Source organism: Sitophilus oryzae, unplaced genomic scaffold (genome assembly GCF_002938485.1).
Source record: "Sitophilus oryzae breed Bouriz unplaced genomic scaffold, Soryzae_2.0 scaffold_488_pilon_pilon, whole genome shotgun sequence".
Classification (NCBI taxonomy): Eukaryota; Metazoa; Arthropoda; class Insecta; order Coleoptera; family Curculionidae; genus Sitophilus; species Sitophilus oryzae.
This window is the reverse complement of record NW_022147071.1, coordinates 1,150,578-1,176,047: the sequence shown is the minus strand read 5'-3', so window position 1 is coordinate 1,176,047 and position 25,470 is coordinate 1,150,578. Positions and strand designations below refer to the sequence as shown.

General features: G+C 30.1%; 4 protein-coding genes across 8 annotated transcripts in view; 3 read left to right on the top strand and 1 right to left on the bottom strand.

Annotated features, from left to right (window-relative positions):
- LOC115886425 (afadin) overlaps positions 1-4,845 on the top strand; it is a 136,681-nt gene extending 131,836 nt beyond the window's left edge. For 4 of the 5 annotated variants that reach the window (XM_030905562.1, XM_030905560.1, XM_030905565.1 and 1 more), the window contains 3 exons: positions 470-726; positions 843-999; positions 1,437-4,845. In XM_030905562.1, coding sequence (XP_030761422.1) covers positions 470-726; positions 843-999; positions 1,437-1,763 — 741 coding nt within the window. In that variant the 3' untranslated portion in view covers positions 1,764-4,845. The remainder of the gene's footprint in view (positions 1-469; positions 727-842; positions 1,000-1,436) is intronic. The other variant, XM_030905561.1, reaches the window with a different exon arrangement.
- A 1,027-nt stretch (positions 4,846-5,872) lies between these two features.
- LOC115886406 (decaprenyl-diphosphate synthase subunit 2-like) lies at positions 5,873-7,503 on the top strand. The gene is made up of 5 exons (XM_030905535.1): positions 5,873-6,183; positions 6,234-6,496; positions 6,552-6,815; positions 6,876-7,052; positions 7,107-7,503. The coding sequence occupies exons 1-5, from the start codon at positions 5,921-5,923 to the stop codon at positions 7,343-7,345; spliced, it is 1,206 nt and encodes a 401-aa protein (XP_030761395.1). The 5' UTR covers positions 5,873-5,920; the 3' UTR covers positions 7,346-7,503.
- A 128-nt stretch (positions 7,504-7,631) lies between these two features.
- On the bottom strand, positions 7,632-20,052 carry LOC115886405 (decaprenyl-diphosphate synthase subunit 2-like). The gene is made up of 7 exons (XM_030905534.1): positions 19,301-20,052; positions 19,128-19,246; positions 15,192-15,366; positions 11,237-11,484; positions 10,913-11,053; positions 10,722-10,855; positions 7,632-8,035 (listed from the first exon to the last, which is right to left on the bottom strand). Exons 1-7 carry the CDS (start codon positions 19,603-19,605, stop codon positions 7,892-7,894), a joined length of 1,266 nt encoding a protein of 421 aa, XP_030761394.1. The 5' UTR covers positions 19,606-20,052; the 3' UTR covers positions 7,632-7,891.
- Positions 20,053-20,444: 392 nt separating this feature from the next.
- The window catches only part of LOC115886449 (glutamate synthase [NADH], amyloplastic), a 34,932-nt gene continuing 29,906 nt past the window's right edge, over positions 20,445-25,470 (top strand). Inside the window, 1 exon segment of the mRNA XM_030905605.1 lies at positions 20,445-20,700. The gene's annotated coding sequence lies outside the window, so the exon portion shown is untranslated.

Below are 25,470 nucleotides of genomic sequence, written 5' to 3'. Positions count from 1 at the left end.
GCTCTCGTACCATGTCACACTAAAAGAGGTTCTAAAAAGAACAATGTTCGACTGCAAGGTCTGCTAATAAACATATTTAAGCTTAAAGTATTTCCACACAATTCATTTAAACCAAAAACTCGTAATACAAAAAAGTGTCAAAACGAATGACAGTGTCAGGAAATAAATAAATAAATGCGGCAACTTGACATTTTATACAGCAGAGCTACCACACCTGAATCGTCAGCGCGAAATTTAAATTCCAGTTAGTCAGCACGGCGCCGAATATGTCCAGGGTTGGCAACAATGAATTTAAAAATAGAGCCCTCGATTACGTAACTAAAAGTTTAATTGATATGAAATATACGAAACTACTATAATAGTACAAACATTTATAAAGACCTGGTCATCAATAATTGGTTTTAAAGCAAGTTTATAAATCTGGAAAAACATTATGTGAGAACTAACCTCGATGATTACCTTTCTTAAGGAATCTCCGTCTCCGCAGCATCTCATGCCTCAACCAGTCTCCAGTCAGACAGTGATCACCTCAGTGCCGTCGACCACGGTGTCCAGCAAGCAGGAACCGACGCACGTGCCGCCTACTTCGATTCTGAAACCGGGCGGAGTCAACCAGCAAGCCCCTCCTCCCGTCATCAACAACAATAATCATCAGCGAGAGGTTCACGTGACGAATCAGGGACCAGCGTCGCCTACGGAGATATCAGCACCACCACCACCAGAAAGGTAAACTATAATCATCTAAAGCCTGAGTTTAATCACTAATGTAATATAATTAAATTATGTTATCTTCTTTTACAATCATGGTTGCATAAAGTAACTAAATTGTGACTTCTTTCCAGGGGCTCAAGTTTTGCTATAATGTCATTGCGAGCTAAAGAAGGTGTCAGTAAAAGAGTGTCCTTTGATCCAGCCTCCACACAAAATAACATCCAACCACCGCCTCAAGTACCAAACACTTTACCCATCGAAGAAACGACCAAAAGAGAAGACCCAAATGTAAGTTAATTCATAAGAAACTACACCTAACTAAGAAACTACAAAATAAACCCAACAAAATGCTAAATTGTAATAAAGAGTTTTTATGTCAATTTATTGAACTATACCGTGCAGGCAAGTCTTACTTTTGGGTCGGTATAAATCGACATATTAATATAAGGAATCCGCATCTTATGAAGCGTTGGTAAAAGACGTAGGAGATTGATTTGGAAGCAAATAGGAAGAAGTTGTTAAACAGATTAAACAATTTAAAAAGTTCTTTCAGAAAAGAACTAAAGAAACTTTTAAAACGCAGAAATAACAGTTAAACTGCACAGACTGACCTGCACTATGTTAAAGAACTGTGCGTCTGTGTGTTTTCCTGTCTTATTATTTTTATTTAAACCTTTACTGAAACCCCCCAACTCCCCAAAACTAACCCTCTTCCATTTTTTCAGAGTTTCATCCTGCAGGCTGAATCTATGTTGGCGTCGCCGACCACGCCCACCGACGCCAGTCCCAACGTTTCCACGGCCACGCCCGGCGTTATCGGTGCTCAGGAGGTGTACAGAGACCCCAGAGCGCGACGTTTAGCGGAACAACAGAAGAAGAACCAGAACGAGAACACGCCGGTACCGGAAAAGCTGAGCTTCAAGGAGAAGATGAAGATGTTCGCGATGGAGACGGGAGAACAGGGCACGCCGAAGGACAAGAGTAAAATTAGTAGGGCGCAGAGGGACATTGATACTTTGGGCTCGCCTCCCAGCTCAGGAATGGTACATTAGTTAGTGATGTTATTGCAATTTAAATAAGTCTATGTCGCGAATCCTCGGGGTGGAGGAAAGATAATTTTTTTAAGGTTAAGTTGGGCTTTAAAAGAAACTAACATGAGAGGAGTCGACTTGGTGCGGTGGTGCATTTTAAGATGCAACAGAGAAAAGTATGACAAGGAGTTTTGCTGCTTTTAGCATCACGATAAGTACCCACCACAGATTACTAAATTGTAGAGATGATAAGTAAGCAATATGTCCTTCGTGAATCTGATATCATTACCACCCTCTTAAATAGAAGGTCTTGCAATATACGCGTGGAGTCATCGCAGGATGACAATAATTATTGGAACTCTTTATATCCAGGATGTCTCTTAAATAAGTACAAGTACTGTATGATCGAAAGAAAAACCGTCGTCCAGTTGGCTTGGAATTGAACATCAGTAACATTTGTATATTTACATTATTGTATATTAATTGGTTGTAAAGTTCGACCCTAGATATACACCCATGAGGCTTTTTTCTTGTAAAGGTTGTTGCAGATTTTCAATTTTTCTTTACTTTTTCCTGGACATTTTAAAAAACTTTTTATACTACAGGTTCATTGCAATTTTGTGTGATTATCACTAATAAGTAAAGTTCACACAATAATTTATATTTTCTACATAATTAAATTAGGAAAATTAATTTTAATTATGTCAGTTTAATAATTCTAGAACAACGCACTGTACTTATTTTTTAACAAATACTAGTAGATTTTTACAGTTATTTTCAACTGAACTGATTTTACAAGCAAATGAGTAAATTTTATTAGATAGATGTGTGAAATAATACTTCAATCTTTTTTATTTCGCTGCCCTATTATATTTGGCGCCCAACGTGGGGTCAAAATGATTACTATACTAGCAAGTGACTGTAGAACACACGTTTTTAACACACACTTAATACATTTTTAGTACAGTTCATCATATTATTTTCCATTAAATTATGTATATACGTACTTTCTTGTCCATGTGGGCAACACATCGAATAAGCTGAGAACTGGCTGATCGGTTGATTCCGGCGGTTCTCAAAATGTAAGCATTAATTTATTTAAAAATTTTCAAGTTAAATAACTCAGTTATTTTCAATTTATTTTAAAAATGGTAAAAAGAACAAGACGCTGTTTTACATTTTTTTAAGAGACACCCTTTATAGAGTCGACAGACGAAACTGTATAGTGTAAAAAATTGCTTTTAAATAAAATTGACAAGCCGAGCCAAAATGCTATTGAATATTATAGATAGGTACTAGGTATACCTACCTAATAATTTTAATATTAACTTAATATTTAGCAGAACAACACAAAAATTGTTGTTCACTTCTTTGTAAGGGTAAATATCTTGAGACTGACAAAAATTCAAGAAAATTGACAATTTGTTTTCTTGCTCTAAAATATGCATCAAGCAAAACACCACAAGTCATCAAATAGATACAATACTTTACTATAAAGTATTATTGAACAAGTCTAATATACACTGAAAATGTTATGGATTTTAATTTTTTACTTATGACAGACAGGTTTTCAATGTGATCAAGAGTCTCATAATTAATTCACACAAATTTACAAGGTGTGTTCAACTAAAACATATTTTTGGATTTTGTACTAGTAATATAAAAATTACAAACCTATTTGTAAATATTTAAAATTATATTATTTAAAGGAACAGATATATTCATTGCCACAATACAAAATCCAAAAATCTTTATATTGCAATTATTATATAAAATAAAACTTGTATATCGTGGTGAGAAATTTAAAATGCTGATTTTTAACGAATTATGTACAGGGTGTCTCAGATAAGAAGACGCTCGAGTCCAGAATAACTGGACCATACAGAAGCGACAAGTGCGATTTTTTCGCGAACCAAATTTTTAAGTGAGTTTATTTCTCATATTTTTAAGCTATAAATTTTGATGATGTCGGTTGTCAAATTTTGATTAGCTGATGCTTAATATCAAGGATCAATTTATTGATATTTTTTGTCTTGTATAGAAACCAAAATTTATGCGGAATAAATTAAAAGTATAGGTTTGGAGGAAAGAAAAATACTGTTTCCTCCTCTTTTTTACATTTTTTACCTGTATTTTATACACATCAAAATGTAAAAAAATCATCAAAGACGCTTAAGTACCTAAGCCTTGATTAATATTTCCTCTTTTAACCATTGCAATCATGTTTATAATTTTATTTTAATTTAGACTTCTTTTTGAATTTATATTTACTTATTTATGAATTTTAGTAAATAGTTTATTTAAAGATTTCTTTCAATAAAATTGTAGACATTCTATTGGCCCCACGTTGGGCGCCATATTCTTTATTCTTTTATGTGTAACAACTTTTCTATAGTTTCCAAAAAAAGAAAGAAAAAAGTATTTTAATCTTTCTACGATTCTATAATGCTGTTAAAAAATATTAGACAAAAAATTATAGTGTTTAGGCTGCCAAGATCAATTTGTCAAAATTTTTGTGACATCAAGGTCAAAAAATTATTGTACATAATTGACATAGTTCAAAGGAAGCGACGCTCACTGTAGCTTCTGTATAGCTAAGGTATTTTGAGACACAAACTATATAATTTTATATTCTCGATTCATAAATATAATAGTGTTTTATGAGATACCTCTATAAGGCCTCTATAAGCTATTTATACACATATATTGTACTATACGCTCTAGAAATGAATACAATTATAGCGAATACTTTATAACAATTTCGACCATATCTTTATACTTGCCGTCCGTGCTTGAGACCACCAGTATTTTTAAACTTTAGATGACTTTTCTTATTTACATGATCTAAACTTTCTACTAGCCATGTAGAGTTGTTATACATATAAATGAACATTTATATATAAACCTATAGGAACGTAGTGGCTTATACACATAGTGATCCTCTTTAGGACGTGTTGATACAGTTTTTTTTTCTTGTATATTTATCTATTAAAAGTATTAAAGATGTATTTATGCAGGGTTGATCAATTTTCCGTTGATTTTGATTGCACATTGTCAGCTGGATGATTTTAAGACTTCAAAATAGAATTTTTGAAACAGTAAACTCATCCAGAAATTGTTACAGACAAGCAATATTGTTTGGGTATAAGGACCAATATAATAATGTTTAAATTATATAGATATTCTATTATAGTTTAGAGATATATACAAATATATTATATATCTATATTCTCTATTTAAGATGAAAATAATTGATGATATAACATTCCTTTTGTTTATTTTGTACCATACTGAATTTATTGTTTATTTTTTCTTCTATATATTATTTTCAATTTAAAGCTATTCGATAAGTCTACTATTTTCTACGTAAGCAATATGTATTTAAATTATTGAAGAAACTTTAGTAGAAATGTAAATAGACATATTAAGAATGTATATTATACGAAAAGTAGTATAAAAGTATTGAAAATTCTACTGTGTTTATGATTTTATGTTATTTTTTAGATTATTAAGCAAAATTATGATCTGTTAAATTGTGTATTGTCTATTACTTTGAAATAAAATTAAAATTATCAAAGCAAATACTAGTGTTTTACTTACCCTTAAAACAAATTATGAGCTGAAATTATACATCACAAATCACTACTTAAACACATCTTTATCTTTGTTAAAGCACAAATTAAATATTAATAAAACAATCATAAAAACAGTTACTAAAATCTGTGCTAAAAGAAATACGTTTTTTTCGTCACTATTTCTTTTTTGTTTTTACGATTTACACGCCATCTATTAAAAACGTTCTGAACTTAGTAAAACATCACAATCCGCGATTCTAGATAACTATCTCAATAAATGATGTGTTCGCGATATTCCGTATAGATGTCACTGTACCCAAAAACAGATTTCTACTTATTGATAAATGTTTAGTCGCCGAAACATAGATGACTCTGACGAAGATTTTTTGAAATGATTTCAAATTTTTAAATATTTTTGTTTCATAAACCATATTTCGCAATAATTTATATCATGGCATCAAATACACATCAAATATATTCACCAGAAGTGGTAAATATTTACTCCAATATCAAAAAATGTGATCTAAAAAGAAAATAACCTAAAAAAACAAATCAAAACAATTGCATAATGTCAAGTCGCGTAAATTCCAAAACACAAGTAAAATGATGAATTTATCATGTAAAATATGTAGAAATAACCCGAAAAAACTACTTAAAAGTATTCATTACAGTGCCATAAATAATCTAGTTACCAAATCCAAAGAAGAAACAGTATGTTTTAAGGCAGTAAACGAAGCTGAAAAAATTGTCGGGTATCCCACCTCATTTTTAAGCCTTCGCTGGTTATTAAACGATGAAGTGGCTAATGTAGCACGACATATAAGGAAACTTATTGGTACAAACCATCCACTACTTGCAGCAGCAAGGTTTGATTATATTTCTATATGTATAACGGTTCTAAGTATACACATTTTAGAGATCTCATTATAGGAGGCCAAACACCTACATGGGGCCTAATTGTGTTGTTAATTTCGAAAGCCGGCGGTTTAGGGAAAGGATTCTCCGATATAGATAAAGACGTTACTGCTGGCATACTCCACAGTCAAAGAGTTCTTGCCGAAGTAACTGAAATGATCCGAACCAGCAACATACTCCATAACAGTGTTTTAAACATTTACAAAAAAGATTTAGATGATTTTCCCGATTTAAATTATGGGAATACTCTAAGTTTACTTACAGGTAAAGTATTAACTTTAAAATATTACAATTTTATAAGAATTGATATTAATTTTAGGTGATTTTTTACTTAGTAATAGTTTTCGTGAACTTGCCGGCTTAAAAAATCAGGAAGTGAATGAGTTGGTATCTACATGTTTGCGTGACCTTGTCGAGGCTGAATTTATTGAACCTAGAGACAAACAAAATAGGCCTTTGCCAGCTAAACCTTTAGAAAATCAAGAGAACGTGGAAATTCCAAACGAATTTGGAACTGCACCTTTAAAAATAAAAGAAGTTCTAGGTAATGCCAAGGCAGAATGGACTTTAAGGCATTTTCTAGGTAAACAGTGATAATATTTTTAAAAATATGTATATTAAGAGACTATTAACATTATTTCAGGTAGTGCAAGTTTATTAGCTAAGTGTTGCCAAGCTGCTCTAAAATTAGCAGATCATCCGGAAGACTTCCAAAAGCTAGGTTATTTGTTTGGAAGGAACATGGCTTTAGCCTGGCAGGCACACTACGATTTAGAATGTTTTAATGACAGTAAACGAGAAAATTTTAGCTTAATATCAGGTAAACAACAATAATTTAAAATTATTGAAAATTCTTCAATTTTAATATTTGTAGCACCTGTCGTGTTTCATTTGCAACACGATCCAAATTTCTACACTGAAATACTGAAAGGGTCCGATGACATTTACGACTGTGATTATAGAAAACTTAAAAAAATTATTCTGCAAGGACCTGCATTAAAAATTACAGAAAATCTTAAAGAGGAATTTGTCGGTACCAGTATTGATATTCTGCAAAAATTCAATGACAGTGATGCTAAGCAGGCCCTGGAGAATTTAGTGAAAGCTTTGTGAATCAAAGTATGCCATAATTGCTATAGTGAATTTATGCAGGTTTATATTAAATTATTATTTATTTTATTTCCTTTATTTATTATTTTTCCTTCACCTCAATATTATACAAAATAAGTACAAATCTTATCGAATTCATAACATTATCACAGTAGTTTTTTAACAGTTACAGTTATAAACAGTATAAAATTTAAAAATATACATATATATAAAAAATATAACAATGTTTTATTTATATACCTATAAAAATACCATACGATCGAAAAAAAAAAACGGCGTCAAAGACGGCTGGGGAATGACAATCGATGATAATTTTGTCGAGGTCAAGCCCCACTAGACGTCATTTAATTAGCCTGTACTCTTCTTTATATTTTAATGGCCTTAAGAAGGTTAAAGTGAAGTTTTTAGCACATGACGTCTAAAGATTGACCGCGCCAAAATTATCATCGATTGTCGTTTCCCAGCCGTCTCGACGCCGTTTTTTTTTTCGATCATACGGTATTTTAGTTGCTCCACCTACCTGTTTTAATTAGTATAAACTTATTAACGCTAAGATTCTTGCATGGCTGCAATTATATTTGCCAGTGCTGTTCTGGCATCGGAGGCTGGAAGTTCGTTCAAAACTTGTAAGGCAGCTTGTGAGTGTTCTTTTTGTAGTTTTTTGGTCAAGTCCAACCCTGGTCCTTCCATAACCTTAAAAAAATGATACTTTTATAGAGCCTGTATATGAAATATTATAATAAAAAAACATAATTTCTTGATAATATGGCAACATAGGTAGTAGATTAAATTTTCAAGGAAGAAAACCCAGAAAAGATCCAGTGGTTATCAAAATTTAATCAAAATATTAATAATAATTCGGTTATTTTGGACTCATTTGAAAAACTGTAAAGAACTGTCTTTTAACCAGAGATCTACCAGCCCTGAAAATATTTGCACTTATTCAAGACTCACCCTGTATATCTTGAAAATCAAAATATTCCTAATACCACAGAATATCTAGCTACGCAACAGAAAAATACTCGAAATGAAAGAGCTAAAATTGCACAAATAGAATACTAGATGGCGCGACAATATCATAATCAGAATATAATTAGAAATTTTGAACTTTCGGTTTTGGATCGACGGCTCGTCGACGGCCTTATAGCTCAGCTAAATATGCACAGTTGCCAGATTCAAAAAGACTTGAATTGGCATCCCATTCTTTTTATTGTGTATAATGCAGTGTGTTTCTTTCTATTCTTCTTTTCTTGTCAGATACACTTATATTAATTATTCCTTTGGCTATTAAAATAGTTTTAAGTATATTATTACAAAACATATACATTTTTAATATACACTACCTTATAATGTTAACTAAGAAAATACCTTTAATTACCTTTAAAATTAATAATATACAGGGCGATTGATAGTGATATTTATTAATGCTGGAACGTAAGTAATGAAATATAAGTTTAATAATAATGGAAATAATTTATTAAAATGCAGTACAAAAAATGTTAACTGGCTAAAAAATAGTATAATAACAAATTCCTTCTGTTTGCCACGTTATTTATATAGACCTAGGTAGATTTTAAAAAGTGACACAGGTACAATTAATAATATATTAGTTCGGCATAAAAGTTGCTGTCACGTCATCGAACAATAAATTTAAATTATTAATTAAACAAATCTTTATAAAGAAACGCAAGTATACCAAATCTGGGCCCAATCGAACTCCAGGAAATGATACCATAATAGTGTACTATATTATGGTACCACTCGATATACTTTAAGGTACCATAAAATTGCAATGTCACCGAAGATCCGCAGTATACCAAATTTAAGAACAATCGAACGCCATGAAATGGTATCGTAATATGGTACTATATTAAGGTACCACTTTATATACATCATAGTTCAATCATATTACAATGTAACCGAAGATACGTAGTGTACCAAGTTTGAGCCCAATCGAACGCCAGGAAATGGTATCGTAATATGGTACTATATTAAGGTACCACTTTATATGCATCATAGTACCATCATATTACAATGTCACCGAAAATACGTAGTATCCCAAGTTTAAGCCCAATCGAACGCCATGTACGTAATATAGTACTATATTATAGTACCAGTTGATATGCTTCATGGTACCATAATAATGCAATGTCATCAAAAATACGCAAGTATATATCAAATATGAGCTCAATCGAACGCCAGGAAATGGTATTGAAATATGGTACTATATTAAGGTACCACTTTATTTGCATCATAGTACCATCACATTACAATGTAACCGAAGATACGTAGTATAACAAATTTAAGTCCAATCGAACGCCAGGAAATGATATCGTAATATGGTACTATATTATGGTACCTCTTATTATGCTCCATGGTACCAAAATATTACAATATCACCGAAGATACATAGTATCCCAAATTTAAGCCCAATCGAACGCCATGTACATAATATGGTACCAGATGATATGCATCATAGTACCATCATATTACAATGTCACCGAAAATACGTAGTATACCAAGTTTAAGCCCTATTGCCGCCATGTACCATGATATTACAATGTCACTGAAGATATAGTATACCAAGTTTAAGCCCAATCGAATGCCATGTATCGTAATATAGTACTATATTATGGTATCACTTGATATGCTTCTGAAAAAAACGGCGTCCAGTTGGCTGGAAAAGGACGATCGATGACATTTCCCATATAAATTTACATATAAAATGACAGTGATATTCATTTCATAGCTATCGTTAACGCCGTTTTTTCCCGATTATACAATATGAACTTGGTATGAACACAATCGAACGTCAGGAAGTGGTATCATAATAGTAGAACAATACTTATTATATTGTCGCCGAATTACAATGAAAATTCAGGATTCAATTATACAATCAAACGTCAGGAAGTGGTTGTAATTTAGCTCATAAGATTTAATTCCAACTAACATGGCAAACTGAAAAAAACAGCTCTGATCTATTTTAATATGTTTAAATGATGTAGCAAATTTGAAGGTAGGCTTTATCAGGAAGTATTCGATATGAATTACACAATGGCAACACTGCACAAAATTCTTCTAAATTTTGTTTGTAGAAAACTGTTTTCTTTTAAATTTATTGCCCTCTATTATGTAGTAGCGAAACTACCACATCAAAATATCTGATTTGGAGACAGACTTTTAAAGCCTGTCTCCTTTTGCTACCTACAATTTTATACATGTAACGAGGCTTCTGTTGCGTAGCTAGATATTCTGTGCTAATACGGATCGTCACGCAGCGTCTACCATAAAGCGCATTTTTATATTTAACCAAAGCGCCATCATACACAATGTCAAATGCCAGACCGAGGAAATGTTACGCGAGAAGAACTATATTTACCTCTTTCCTTAAAAGATCGTAATCAACATCATCAACCGTTTCCAGCCCATTTTCAATATGCACGTAAAGTTCAGGTTTATGTTGAAGAGTGAAGATCATTGGCGCGCATACCAAACTAAATGGCCCAGTTGAACCTAAAAATTAAATCAAAGTATTACCTAAAAAAGCAATAAAAAAATAAGAATGTTTACCTTGTTGGAATGGTTCTCTGTCGAGGCATGCTTGCCATGCTAACGCCAAATGCTTCCCGAACAAATATCCTTTTTCTTGAAGATCCTCCGAGTGTCCTGCCAGTTTCAACGTGCCTTGACATGATTTACCAAGAAGAGAACCTGAAAATAAAATAAATTTAAATCTTACCAACGAATCAGGGAAGATTTTGACAGATGACGTTAAAAAATGACAAAAATACGATTAAAATACAAAATTAGAGTTTTAGCATTATATGATTGTGGAGTACAAAAATTGAATTAATAGGAGTAGTAGATAAAATTAAAAAATATTTTTATTCTTACCAGCATTTAAAACATGTCTTAATGTCCACTCTGCTTGAGCATTGCCTAGTGCTTCACTCACCACCAACGGTTCCAGATTGTTATCAGTAAACTGAGTATATTCCACCTGATTCGACTTAGGCTTGGCCGGTAAGGGGTTGTTTTGTTTATCTCTAGGGCCGACGAATTCAGCCTCTGACAAATCTCGAACCGCTGAACTCATTAGCTCGACCAAATCCTGGTTTCTCAAGTTAGCCAGCTCTATACAACTGAACAAATCATAATTTAAAGACGTTATACAGGGTGTTTCAAAACAAATGCGAAAAACTTTAGGGGGTGATTCCTTGTTCAAAATAAAGGGTAGTTTGCTTTATAAACGTTGGGTCAAAAGTCAACCATTAGGGAGATATGCGGTACAAAGATGGCGGAAAAATAATATTTTTATTTTTTATCTTGAAAACGAAAAGAGATAAACTAATGAAATTTTATGGAAGCATTACTGTTATGAAAACACACTTTCAGGTAATTTTTTTACTTTTTTAAAATGAGTGGAAGGGGTTGAGATAAACTACCCCTATCATTCTTGTTAACGAAATTTAAAGAAAAATCTTATCAAACACATGCAAATGCTTTAATTTGGATAGTTTAGTTTGTTTAGAAACTTTTTTACCTCTTGTGTTTTTTTGATAAAACTCACCGATTGGAAATTAAAAAATAAAATGTAAAGCATTACATGTCAGGACAAAAAAACATTTTTACATTAAGAATCTAGTGATAATAACGATAATAATAATCATCTAGATAATAACGTATTGCAGTAGAGTAATGTCAAATAAAATAATATTAGGAACATCCTAAAAAGTAACAGCGGCCGACTAGATTTTTTCCTAAAAAAATTACAGCAGCTCACTAGATTCTTTATCAGAAAATGTTTTTTGTCCTGACATGTAATGCTTTACATTTTATTTTTTAATTTCAAATCGGTGAGTTTTATCAAAAAAATACAAGAGATAAAAAAGTTTCTAAACAAACTAAACTATCCAAATTAATTTTTTTGTATGTGTTTGATAAGATTTTTCTTTAAATTTCGTTAACAAGAATGATAGGGGTAGTTTATTTCAACCCCTTCCACTCATTTTAAAAAAGTGAAAAAATTACCAGAAAGTGTGTTTTCATAACAGTAATGCTTCCATAAAATTTTATTAGTCTATCTCTTTTCGTATTCAAGATAAAAAATAAAAACATTATTTTTCCGCCATCTTTGTACCGCAATATCTCCCTAATGGTTGACTTTTGACCCAATGTTTATGAAGCAAACTACCCTTTATTTTGAACAAGGAATTACCCCCTGAAGTTTTTCGCATTTGTTTTGAAACACCCTGTATACAGATTATATCAAAAATTTATCAAGGAATTTGGTTTTTATTATTGGGTTGTATTGAAAAAAAGTTTATGCCAAATTACTTCTTCAACCTCTTTACACAGGGGTGACGCGTGGGTCAATAATTTGGGGGTGCACAAACTTAGAAATAAAACTGTCACGTGTACAGGCGCTAAAAACGATAATATTGCTAGCCTATTTGTTTACAAAAAGAAAACTATTTAAATCTTTGTACCCAAGGTTATTTAATTATTTAATATAATAACCTTGCTTTGTACCAATTAAATATACCACCATTATTCCCGCCCAAATATCAATTAATTACATACTTAACCTGTGTTACTTAATAAATTATTATGAATAAATGTGGATTTGAATGAGAAATCAATATAATAATAAGTTATGAATGTGAATATCTCTGTTAATAAAATTTATAAGGATCATATTAATTGGTCCTCTTTAACAAATAATATTTAAACAGTTTTTTTTTAAGTTTTTTTAATGAAATAAGCGAACTATATGACAATATTAGCATCTACTACTCTTTGAAAAATTTTTACATCTTTAAAAATAATCTAAAATGTCAATATTCCATGGGTATATTGATAAATGAGGATTAACTTATAATAAAATGCATTTTCTACGAAAACTTGAAGAGATAGATAAACATTGCAGAATATAATTCGATAGACAATTAAATTGTGCATCTGATTCTCGTAAAATATACAGGCTGTTCCATTTAAATTAAACAAGTTATTGCCGTTTAAAGCTAGTAATCATAAATTTTTAGACAGAATAGACATATACCGGGTGCGTCTCAAAAGTGGTTCATCCCTACAACTTTTTTACTTTTTCAATTAAAAAAACAAGATTTGGTATGCTAGTATGATGACAACTTCTATTTATTTTGCTCCTGTACCAGAAATTATTACTACTGGCTGATTAATTTATATTTTTGACCTCCCGTTTTTTTCTCATAAAACTTTAAACGATTTAAATTAAAAAATGAAAATGTAAGTCATATTGCGGTCTGGTCGACTTTACGGACAGTGGATTTTTAAGAAACAAAATTAGAATTTTAGCATTATAGGATTGTGGAGTACAAAAATGACCATGATATATGTAACTCAATATATCTATGTATTCATAAGAATTGAATTAATAGGAGCAGTAGATAAAATAAATACTAGACCGCAGCACTCCTGGCAGACGGTTCGGTTGTCGATGGAATTGTCGTAAAACATCGAAAAAATAGCGAAAAAACAAAATACGTATTTAAAATTGTTGAGTGAAACATGTATTTTCTTAGATTGAAAGTAGTTCGTAAAGTGGCGATAAGAGACAATAATTCTCAACATTTATTCATTCAGAAAGGTATTCATCAAAGTAATGTGCGCTTTTCAAGGTGTTTTGTAAATCAGTGGTTCAAATAAAACAGAGGAACATGAAAGAAAACAAACAAAACAAAAATGAATCGATTATTCGTTGGGCTGTTTTCGATATATTGAATTCTAAATTGCGATAAACATTTTAGGAATTTCTTTTTTGTGACCTGATTGTGAATAACATGAAGAATCATTTTATTTAAATTTATTCCAAAATAAAGTTATTTTGCAGTATAACAAAGATTTTCGTAAACGTCATAAACGTAATGTTTTAGTTAATTTGCGGTGGTTTTTGTTAAGTTTTCATTGAAAGGGTAAGTACTAAAAATAATTAAAGTGTTTTTTTCTATAATTATTAATAATGAGCACCGATAAAAGATTAAATTTAACATTCCTAATTTTTTGAGTAGAAATTTGTCTATGAATTTATAAATGTAGAACTATGTAGAATGTGGATAACATAGGAGGTTGCAACACTGCAAGGTTTAGATACACCGTAGAGAAATCTCAGGTGAATAAACAAGTGGCACTAAAAAGTTTTTTCAAATTTTCCGGAAAATGTCAAGAAAAATTTTCAATTTTCAACATTTCTTTTTCGCATAAAAAAACCTCATAGATGTGTTTCTGGGGTTGAACTATACTACTAGTTAAAATATTTGCACTTATTTCTGGGACACCCTGTATAAATATACTCAACTTTTAAAGTAAACTTGTTATACTCAACTAATATTAAGACATAAAAACTCTGGCTTTTAATAATAAAAAGACTATTATCTGATCAGTTGGTTGTTTTTTTAGTATTCATAAAAAATCTTCATTCGTCAACCAATCTTACTTTTATAATTTTTAGACTAATACCTGTTTTGTCCCTTTATGTTTACGCTTTTACCAAGTGACAATATAAAGAAATATTGCCCTACGAATTGGCACTTCCTTGTAAGAACTTAAAATATGACAAAAATCTAAAAAAAATGCATTCCCAATTTTAATTAGGAATCCATTTTTTACACAAGGCAACAATGCATTCGAGAAAAAAAACGAAATCTGACAACGTCATACTCCTTTTAAAGGTCCGAGGCAGTCCGAGGTCACGGCGGCATTTACCAGGAAGATGAAATTAAGTGCCACATCTGATATAATAATCTGTGGTAAAAAGCAGGCTGGTTATAAATAGGCTGTGCCTATAAGCATCTCGTGATACGCAGCTTACCTGTTGCTCAATAGATAGTCCCCACTAAGTAAAGCAATTTTGTTTCCAAACATCATATCACCTGTTGCATCGATGTTGTTAGGTGGTTGTAAATTTACCAAACCTTTATGTACCAAGTGACTTGTTCTGATCATTTCGGTAACTTCAGCCAGAGCTCTCTGACTATGTAAGACACCTAAAAATAGACATTGATTTGATGACTACAGTAATTAAATAGATTAAAAAAGTAGTCTAAAAGACCAGTTTTATATCAATATATTAATTATAATAATTTTATATTATTATCTCTTTACAAATATGATTTTTTTGCCAGTCTTTTAGGCTTTTCTGTGTCTATTTTGTATTATTTTATGCTTGTTTTATAGTAAATAATTGTTATTTTATTGATCAATAATTATAAGGATATACAGGGCCCGACAATAGTGTAGCTCCTAGAATAAAAAACTTGAGAATTTTGTTTAAGTGCAGATCTAAAGTATGTACGAGGATGTATATAAGTGGCTCAAAAAAGTGTGAGTTGACCGGAATGATTTTTTTTAAATAAACACCCTGTATATTATTGCCTTTTTGGCTTCCTTTCAGATCACTTTAATAATCCTGAGATATGAGTAAATATATTTCGATAGCTTCAGAGATATTAATAATTATAAAATACTAATTTACTTCATATGGTTTATACTGACTTTGCTATAAATATCGTAATCTTAAATCATACAGGGTGTTCAAAATCGTACGTCAAACTTTCTAAAATACATATATAATATTTTTTTCTTTCGTTTTCTAAATAGAACATAGTGTATATTATTTTTTTATTAGATGGAGAGTTAAAAAATGACCATTTTTTTTTATTTAAAGTATTTCAAAATTTTTAATGGTTTCACAGATGATATACGCAGTATTATTTAATATGGATCTTTCAACGGTAAAATACGAGAAAAAAATCACTGGGTGGCTTTGATAAAAATTTACTGTCGAAAATGCCTCATGAAATATAAAACCACGAACATCTGCAAAACCGTTAAAAATTTTGAAATGCTCTAAATACAAAAAATGTTCATTTTTTATTTCTTCATCTATTGAAAAAATAATATACAGGGTGTCCGATTTAAAAAAAAATTATTTTATATTTTAGAAAGTTTGGCGTAGAATTTTGACCATCCTGTATGATTTACGATTACCATATTTATAGCAAACTAAGTACAGACCATCTAAAGTAAATATCTAATATAGTTTTGATTTCAGGAGAGTTCTTGTATTTTTCATTTTTTTTTAAAAGGCTGAAAAAAATATATTTTTTATTTATTTATTTATTACCTAAAATCTCTGAAATTATCGAAATATATTTACTCATATCTTAAGATGATGTAAAGTCCTTTAAAAGGAAACCAAAAATGCAATAATATACAGGGTGTTTTATTTAAAAAAGCATTCCGATCAACTCACACTTTTCTCTGGGCAAACTCACACTTTTTTGAGCCACCCTATAGAAGTTAAAACATTTTCCTGAACTACTTTAGGTTTACACTTAAACAAAAATCCCAAGTGTTTTATTCTAGGAGCTACAGATGCCCGACGCACTATTGCTGGACCCTGTAGAAGGGATATTAGCTAGGTATAATTTTTACAAACTTTACTTGTTACAACCAAACCAAAAACTTATTAAGTAACTATATTTTTATTATTATATAATTTTATTACAATAATAAATGTATTTTTACCAGAAATATTTTTTAATCAACTAATTATCTTTAAAAAATAAAATTGGGCCCAGCATAGTACAAAACAAGCAAATTATACAGGGTTGTTCACCACATACGACACGGAATATTGTAGCTAAACGATTAGATTTTTACAAATTGGAAGTTTTGGGTTCGTTGAAGGACTATTAGAGCTACAATTTAAAAATATTTTTACAAGATACAGAGTGTCCCAAATAAATAAAAAATATCGAAGTTGTATTTTTTTAAATGGAACACCCTGTATATTATTACATTTTTTGTTTCTACGATTAAAATAAAGGTAAATTTGATTAAGGTTTATTACACTTAAACCTTACCGTTTTTGAAATATTTCAATTTTGTGAAATTGCAGTATAAATTTTAAGGCTTCATTTCTCCGAGGGTATCAAAGTTTTTAATACTATATATTTACTGAAGTTTATTTATTGATCAGTTATTGTGTTGCAATAATAAAGATTTTACTACCTTATACAGAGTGTCTAAATATTTATTTTAAATAATTATTAGATTTAAACGGCAATAACTTGTTTAATTTAAATGGAACACCCTGTATATTTTATAAGAATCAGATGCACAATTTAATTGTCTATCAAATTGTATTATACCATTTTTTACCTATCTCTTCAAGTTTCCGTAGAAAATGCATTTTCTTGTAATTTAGAACTCATTTATCAATATACCAATGGAATACTGACATTTTAGGTTATTTTTGAAGATGTACCAAATTTTTAAAGAGTACAGATACTAATATTGTCGATATAGTTCGTTTATTTTGATTAAAAAATAAAAAAAAAAATTTAAATATTTGTTAAAGAGGACCAATTAATATGATTCCAGTATTCAAACTACATTAATTGACTGTTTGCGTTGATTAATAATAATTGCTCCAAATATTAAAAAACTGAATTATGTATCTGTATTAGACAGTGTGGTAAAAAACTAACACCTTAAAAATGATATTTCATTTTTTGAAAAATGCTTATTTATAACAACAGAGACGTTCATTTTCATAACTTATTATTATATTGATTTCTGATCCAAATCCACATTTATTTAGAATAATTTATTAACGAACGCAATTAAGTATGTAATTAATTAGTATTTGGGCGGAAATACTGGTGGTATATTTAATTAATGGTATACTGTTTTATAAAGATTAAAATAGTTTTCTTTTGCATACAAATGGGGTAGTAATATTATCGTTTTACTAAAAACGATAATATTACTAGCCTGTACATTTTGTACATTTGTTGTTTTAAAAACAATCTAAAATGTCAATATTCCATGGGTATATGATAAATGAGGTCTAAATTATAAGAAAATGCATTTTCTACAAAAACTTGAAGGGATAGGTAAAAAGTGGTATAATACAATTTGATAGACAATTAAATCGTGCATCTGATTCTCATAAAATATACAGGGTGTCCCATTTAAATTAAACAAGTCATTGCCGTTTAAAGCTAGTAATTATTTAAAATAAATTTTTAGACACTCTGTATAAGGTAGTATAATTTTTATTACTGCAACACAATAACTGATCAATAAATAAACTTCAGTAAATATTTACTATTAAAAACTTTGATACCCTCGGAGAAATAAAGCCTTAAAATTTATACTGCAATTTCACAAAATTAAAAATATTTCAAAAACGGTAATGTTTAAGTGTAATAAACCTTAATCAAAATTATCTTTATTTTAATCGTAGAAACTAAAAATGCAATAATGTACAGGGTGGTCCATTTAAAAAAATACAACTTTGATATTTTTTATTTATTTGGGACCCTCTGTATCTCGTAAAAATATTTTTAAATTGTAGCTCTAATAGTCCTTCAACGAACCCAAAACTTACAATTTGTAAAAATCTAATCGTTTAGCTACAATACTCCGTGTCGTATGTGGTGAACAACCCTGTATAGTACTGGGAGTTTTTTTAAGAAATATTTACCCAACTTTATATTTTATGTTAAAAAAAATAAAAAAAAACGTCAAAGTGAGCCATTTCAAAACTAAGTTTGTTGATATATTCTCCGTCCTTAGTTTTTTCTATTCATTGACAAACTGAACACATTATTATTATGCAAGACACACAACATACTAATTATATATAGAAATGAACCATTAATTTGTTATTTTTAAAGGACTCTGATGTTTTTTATTCACTAATTAATAATTATTTAAAATAAATATTGTAACATACCTGCTGCCTTATCTTGTTCCATGTCAGGAATATCCGCGGAATGCCCAGCCGCCTTCGATATCAATAAAACTATCAAACCCCATGCCTGCATATTATTTTTCCCATTATAAAGTAACCCTCTAAAAAAACAAAAACACCTATACACAGCACTCTACGTAACATTTCACACTTACTTTGCTGTCTTTAATAAAGGATGGTTCGACCCAACCAGTTTCCTCAAATGCAGAGCCACATTAGCAATCTCATCGCTCAGCAACCATCTCAAACTCAAAAAGGATGTCGGATAGCCCACAATTTTCTCTGCCTCGCTCACTGCTCGATTCCAGTCAGGTTTTTTCTCCTGAGCCAACTTGGCAAACTGTATTTCTGAAGACGACAACAGCCGAGTTTCTTGTTTATTGTTGATGTAAATACACGATACAGAGGGTAGGAACTTCCTGAGGGGTAGTTGTCTGCACAGCACTTTTGATAGGGCCATTTTCAAAGCCTGTCGCACGAAATTTTGACCAGTAATGATGTTAATCAGGTGCAAATATTTGAAAACCGAAAGCTAGGCATCGAGCAGGTGAAAGTTGACCCCGATTTTTGTATTTAAATGGATTCGATGTGACGTATTGTTGTTGGTCATCTAACCTCACTTCATTCTATATTTTTCCATTATTTATAGCAATTTTCTGTATTTTCCTCCATGATTTTTTCTTGGTTTTTCATCCTAAAATCACCTGGCACTCTTTTCACTTCTTTTTTCTTATTTGTGATTCAGTTTTCAAAAATATACAAACTCAATTATTACGTAGGTTACATTAGAAAATAAACAGAGTTCTAGGATTTAATTCAATTTTTCTGAGAATATTCGATGTTTATATAACAAAAAAAATTGTAAACAAGCAAAAGGTACTTAAATTTGTTTTACCTTTTTTTAATCATCTTAAAAAATGGATAGCGCTCGTGACCCGTGTACATGATGGTTCCAAAACGAACTTTATTGACATTTTGATTCATTTTTTGTCAGTTTTGTTTTATTTTTTCGCCTTTTCCTTAACCAATTTGAATTTTCGTGAGTTCTTTGTGCTTTCTGGTAGTTGATTTGTGTTTTTTATAACTTATTTCTTTATAAATCAAAGTAAAATAACTAGACTTATATTTCAAGTCGTTTGGAAACTCGCATGTATACGTTGAAATTACTGAAACGTTTTCTTCACGTCAAATCCAGTTTATCTCATTCGAATTTCAACCTATTAGAGCCAGAGAGAGTGAAACAGAGTTACAGACGTAGGGAAAAAACTGTTTGATATTTGGCAACTGTCTGTAAAAAATTTTAGACGGATTTGTTTGGCTGTGGGGTAAAGTTCGTCGGTATTCCATTTCCGAGTTTCGGTATATTTGTGATCCAAATCACTGAAATAAAAGTGATAAGAGGTTTTCGACTCAAGTTTATTTTCGAACCAAAGTTACGTTTCCATTGAAGCCAGTTTGCATTTGTTTTTTTCAAGTGTCATACTCAGTGCCGGCTAGAATATTTTTTGGAAGAATTCAGGTGGAAAAAAGGTGTTATTTACTTAGATTTTCTTGGGTAAGTAAACTTTTGTCTGTAATAAATGTCATAAATATACTAAAAAATCCTCAGCATTTTACTATTAACACTACAGTAAAAAGGTTAATTTTAGCCTACTATATGTCTCTTTTGCGTTTTCCAAGTCTAAAAATAACTCGACATCGAGGATGAATTTCCAAAAAGAAAAAAAAATATGACGTAGGTCGTAATCTTTTGCCGGTGGGGCAATAGAACGGATTTTGTTTAGGATTGCGCAACTGTTTTATCGAATAATCAATAAATATTTCGCCTACTTGTGCCCTAAGTTCGACCCTGCAGCTCTTCGGGCTTTGCTTCGGGTATGTAGGCTGATAGATCCTGGGGTGAAATGTTGAAGTTGAAAATAGTGCGTAGGAAGCTTTGGAAATATCGACGTGAACTTTTGGGCGAAAATGGGACACCGGGGGGCATTTAAAAAGTTGTATTTTGGTACAAATAAATTCGATAAGTATATTTTTTGTCAAAAAGGTTTTTAACTACTTTGAATTTTTGGATTCTAGATTAGATATCTGATGTTTCTAGTCCCTTTTATTTTTTCCCTTTTTTTCAACCTTTATTGTTATTTTATCCCTTAGTAAATTTACAAAAAAGAAAGAAGAAACAATTAAAAAATGCAGAATAATATTAGCCAGTTATTCTTCATAGCCAATTATTCCCACATTTTTTGAATAAAACGTTTACATGAATTTCTCTATCAATAAATTTCATAGACTTGGTTGTCAAACCGTCCAGTTCTCATAGATTACTTAAACTTAAATACCTACAAATTTTCTCGAGAATTTTCTACAACCCCTGTATTTACGCCAACGGCTTTGCGTGTTTAGAAATGAAATTTAAACCAGAAATAGGTACATGTTTCCACTAAAATTCCATGTTTGTTCTTTTCGACTTCACTAAACACAATGCTATAATCGACAAAACCGCAGGTAAAACATCCAGTGTGGTTTTAATCCGCCTTGCCTGACAGATAAAACGTTATGTGTAGACGGCATCTTACTTAGGAAACATTCTGTATTTAAAGACATGTTTTATTCATTATAATGCACGTGTTATTGTTATATTTTACATTAAATTATTATATTCTGTATCTGTATTGTTTAACTTATATTTATGTATCCACCATTCACTACAAAACGTTTTTTTGAAACTAATAAAAATAAATTATACAAAATATATATATATATATATATATATATATATATATATATATATATATATATATATATATATATATATATATATATATATATATATATATATATATATATATATATTGTACTAACGGTATGTATTTTATAGAAATACTAGCAAATATGCGTCTTATATTGGATAAAATATCTTTTCTAAATTTGCAATTTAAATATAGTACACAGTATACCTAGGTATCACCTTTTAAAGATCAATAAATAGATGAATTAATTAGAAATTCCAGTGTGTTTTTAATCAGAAAATATTTTGATTTTAAACGTTTTCTAAAAACTTGTTCTACACGACAGAAAAAAAGGCGTCACGGTAGTTTTGGAACTTCAAAACTATGATAATGTTTTCGAGTTATTAACTAACTATTTCCAAGATATTAACATAAAACCATGTCATAAAACAACAGAAAATATTTTTTATTGACAATACTGTATGGTAGAAAAAATAAAGTCGTCAGCGATGGCTATGAAATGAAGATCGCTGTCATTTTATATGTAAATTTATATGGGAAATGTCATTTATTGTCATTTTCCAGCCAACAGGACGCCGTTACATTCTCGATTCTCAAATTTATTAAATTTAAATTAAATCTAAAAACAAAAAGCGCAATATTTCGCAATAAAAATAAAATCGTTTAAACTTGTTTTTATTAATTGCTTTGACTTTTGTGACACTTCTTACTATCAGTCTGACCAATGTGATAATTGGAATTGATATACATGTACTTAAAATTTTTAATTTTGATGACGAACCCATTTTTTAAGTAAACAAGAAACGATTAAAAATTGTACCACCACAGCATTGAATATTTTTGTTTTTCGATCATTGACATTCAGAAAACAAGATTTTATGGCTTTTTACTTATGCGTTTAATATGAAAATAAGATAAATGAATTCATTAAAAATTCAATACTTATTGGTTTCACCACTGAAACAGATACTAAAGAATATTTTAATACCCTATACTAAGCAATTTTGTAAAATTACCTTATTTTGTTAAACGGTGCAAAAATATTAGGATTAGGAACCTATTTGTTGTAAATTAACTTATATTTTTTTCAGTGTAGGCAAAACGACAGTTTTGCTGTAAACCTGAATGATCCCGCCAGTTGCCTAGACGGTCCTTAGTATGCTAAAATAAAGACAATAAACTTGTTTCTTTATTTTTTATTTTATCTTACATCAGATTCATAAAGATTGCATTATAATCTCGATGATATTACTCGAGATTAAAACATAACTACGCGTTATATTTAATTATTTATACATTGCTAATTAATAACTAAAACACACGATGCGCCTGAGGCTATTTTTAGATTTTTAGACCTACCTTGGTTTGCTTGTAATGATGCCAAAGTTACGATTGACATTTTTTGCTGTAATTTTTCTATCAGACAGCTTTTCTGGCAGAGCCTGTAAACAAATAAAAATACGCCAAGTATTATAGAAAATATTATCTTAATTACTTATTATATTAAGATATTAAAGATAAGTTTCTAAAAAGCATGTTGTTTGTGACAAGAAGAGTTTTTAGAACTTTAGACAAAAATATTCTAATTATTATCAAATTAATATTATCAAATTTGACAATAATATTTTTGAATTAAGTGTAAATGTGTAAATAATGATGTTTAGTAGTGATATCCTGGTAAATTAAATACATAATATGTCTCGAAAATTACAAGAGTCTATCAAAAATTGTAATAAAATGTGTACAGGGTGAGTCGAGGTTTAGAAAAAAATATTAAATATAAAAATTATAGGGACGGTTAAGATACACATTCTAAAATTATTATAGAGTATACAGGGTGCTTCAAAAAAGTGTGGCGAATATAACATATGTTTTTTTAAATGCAACACTATATTTTTTATTTCATTTTTAGATTCTGCGTAAAATTTTCGACAAAATTCAAATTTTGTTCTTAACTTAACAGACATGAAATTTTGATAATTATTATTTTTTGTCATTGCATCTATAATGTTATAGCGTAACTGTATTAAAAATATGGGTAAAAATAGAAAAAATTGGAATAAATCGCAAACTATTAAAAATAGGTATATGACATACTTAATAAAAGTTGAAGAGTTTTGTAAAATCTATCAGAAAAAATGATAATAAATAGGGTGTACCATTTAAAAAATTTGAAATTTCTTAATTGTAAGTAGTTGAAATTCATAAATATATTTTGAACACCCTGTAGCATCTAACTAAAATATCTTTACATATATTTTTTTCTATATCTCTATAAAATTCTCCTACCAAATTTTAGTTGTCCAACTCACTGACAATTTTTTATCACACTGCAATCTAATATTTCTTTAAACAAATTTAAATATTACACAAACTATTCATTTTAGGTATATAACATTATATATAAAAAAGTTATGGAATTTTACGCAGAATCTAAAAATAAAATAAAACATAGGGTGTTGTATTTAAAAAAACATATGTTATATTCGCCACACTTTTTTGAAGCACCCTGTATACTCTATAATAATTTTAAAATGTGTATCTTAACCTTCTTTAAGTTGGTAGGCAGTTTGACTTTGACTGATTTTGATGTTGTAACAAATTTTGTTGCAAATATTAATCCTAATCTTGGAATTGGAATAATAATATGTTATACATGTCTTGCTTTTTTAGAAACGCCCTATTTATTTCAAAGCAACAAACCTTTCCATTTCATAAAGGTGTACGTATAGCTGGATAGGTGCAAATATTTACTTTGTAATTAAATTCACTACCATGACGCACATCACCTTCATTTTTCGAAAAATTTTAATATACATTTTTGTTTACCAAAAAAATATTAATTACGTTATTAAGATTAATACCGTACCTAACGTCTAAGTGCAGTTTCATTGAAAATTCAATAATTGCATAAAAAGTCAATATACTTTAAGTGTATTTGTTGACTAAATAATGAATAATCTTGATATGAATTTTTATTAACTTAATCTTATTAAATTACTGTAGGGATTTCGTTAAATAGGATATAAAGCTTCGCCTACACTTCGTTTTACCAGACGTTTTGACGAAAATTGTATCACCCTATAACCTGTAACTCAAAATCTGCGCTTTTCATAAACACTCTGTAATGCCGGGTCTAGACCAAGCAGACAAAACAACGACAAGAGAGAAACATTCATGTTTTACGACAAAATTGCGACAAATCCAATAGATTTCTGCGACATTTTTGTCTCATTTTTGTTTTGTTTCAAAATTCGGAGACTTTTCAATGTCTCGTCTCGAGTCGATAAAGATCAAAGTGTCTATATTTTGTTCGTATATTTTACGGCAATGCCATGGTTATGTTATTAAAACTCATTCGCAATAACTAAACTTTTGACTTTGTTGTACTTTTGTCTTTGCGGTGTGGACAATTTGTCTCAAGTTTGTCTTGTCAGAGTTCCCCATTTTTTTGTCGCAAGTTTGTCTTGTTTTTGTCTCAAAATCGTGTTTACTTTTTGTCTCCTTGGTCTGGACCCGGCGTAAGAAAGCACTCTGTATTCTATAGAACTTTAGTTAAAAAAGGATTCATTGATTAT

Bases quoted from the DNA above. Each gene is read 5' to 3' on its own strand.
- LOC115886406 (XM_030905535.1), top strand. From the start codon at position 5,921: ATGATGAATTTATCATGTAAAATATGTAGAAATAACCCGAAAAAACTA. The intron at 6,816-6,875 runs GTAAACAGTGAT...ACATTATTTCAG, and splicing joins GACTTTAAGGCATTTTCTAG to GTAGTGCAAGTTTATTAGCT. The intron at 7,053-7,106 runs GTAAACAACAAT...TAATATTTGTAG, and splicing joins AAATTTTAGCTTAATATCAG to CACCTGTCGTGTTTCATTTG.
- LOC115886405 (XM_030905534.1), bottom strand. From the start codon at position 19,605: ATGGCCCTATCAAAAGTGCTGTGCAGACAACTACCCCTCAGGAAGTTC. The intron at 11,485-15,191 runs GTAAGCTGCGTA...TGATTTGTTCAG, and splicing joins GACTATCTATTGAGCAACAG to TTGTATAGAGCTGGCTAACT. The intron at 8,036-10,721 runs GTAAATATAGTT...CATTTTTTTAAG, and splicing joins ACGATCTTTTAAGGAAAGAG to GTTATGGAAGGACCAGGGTT.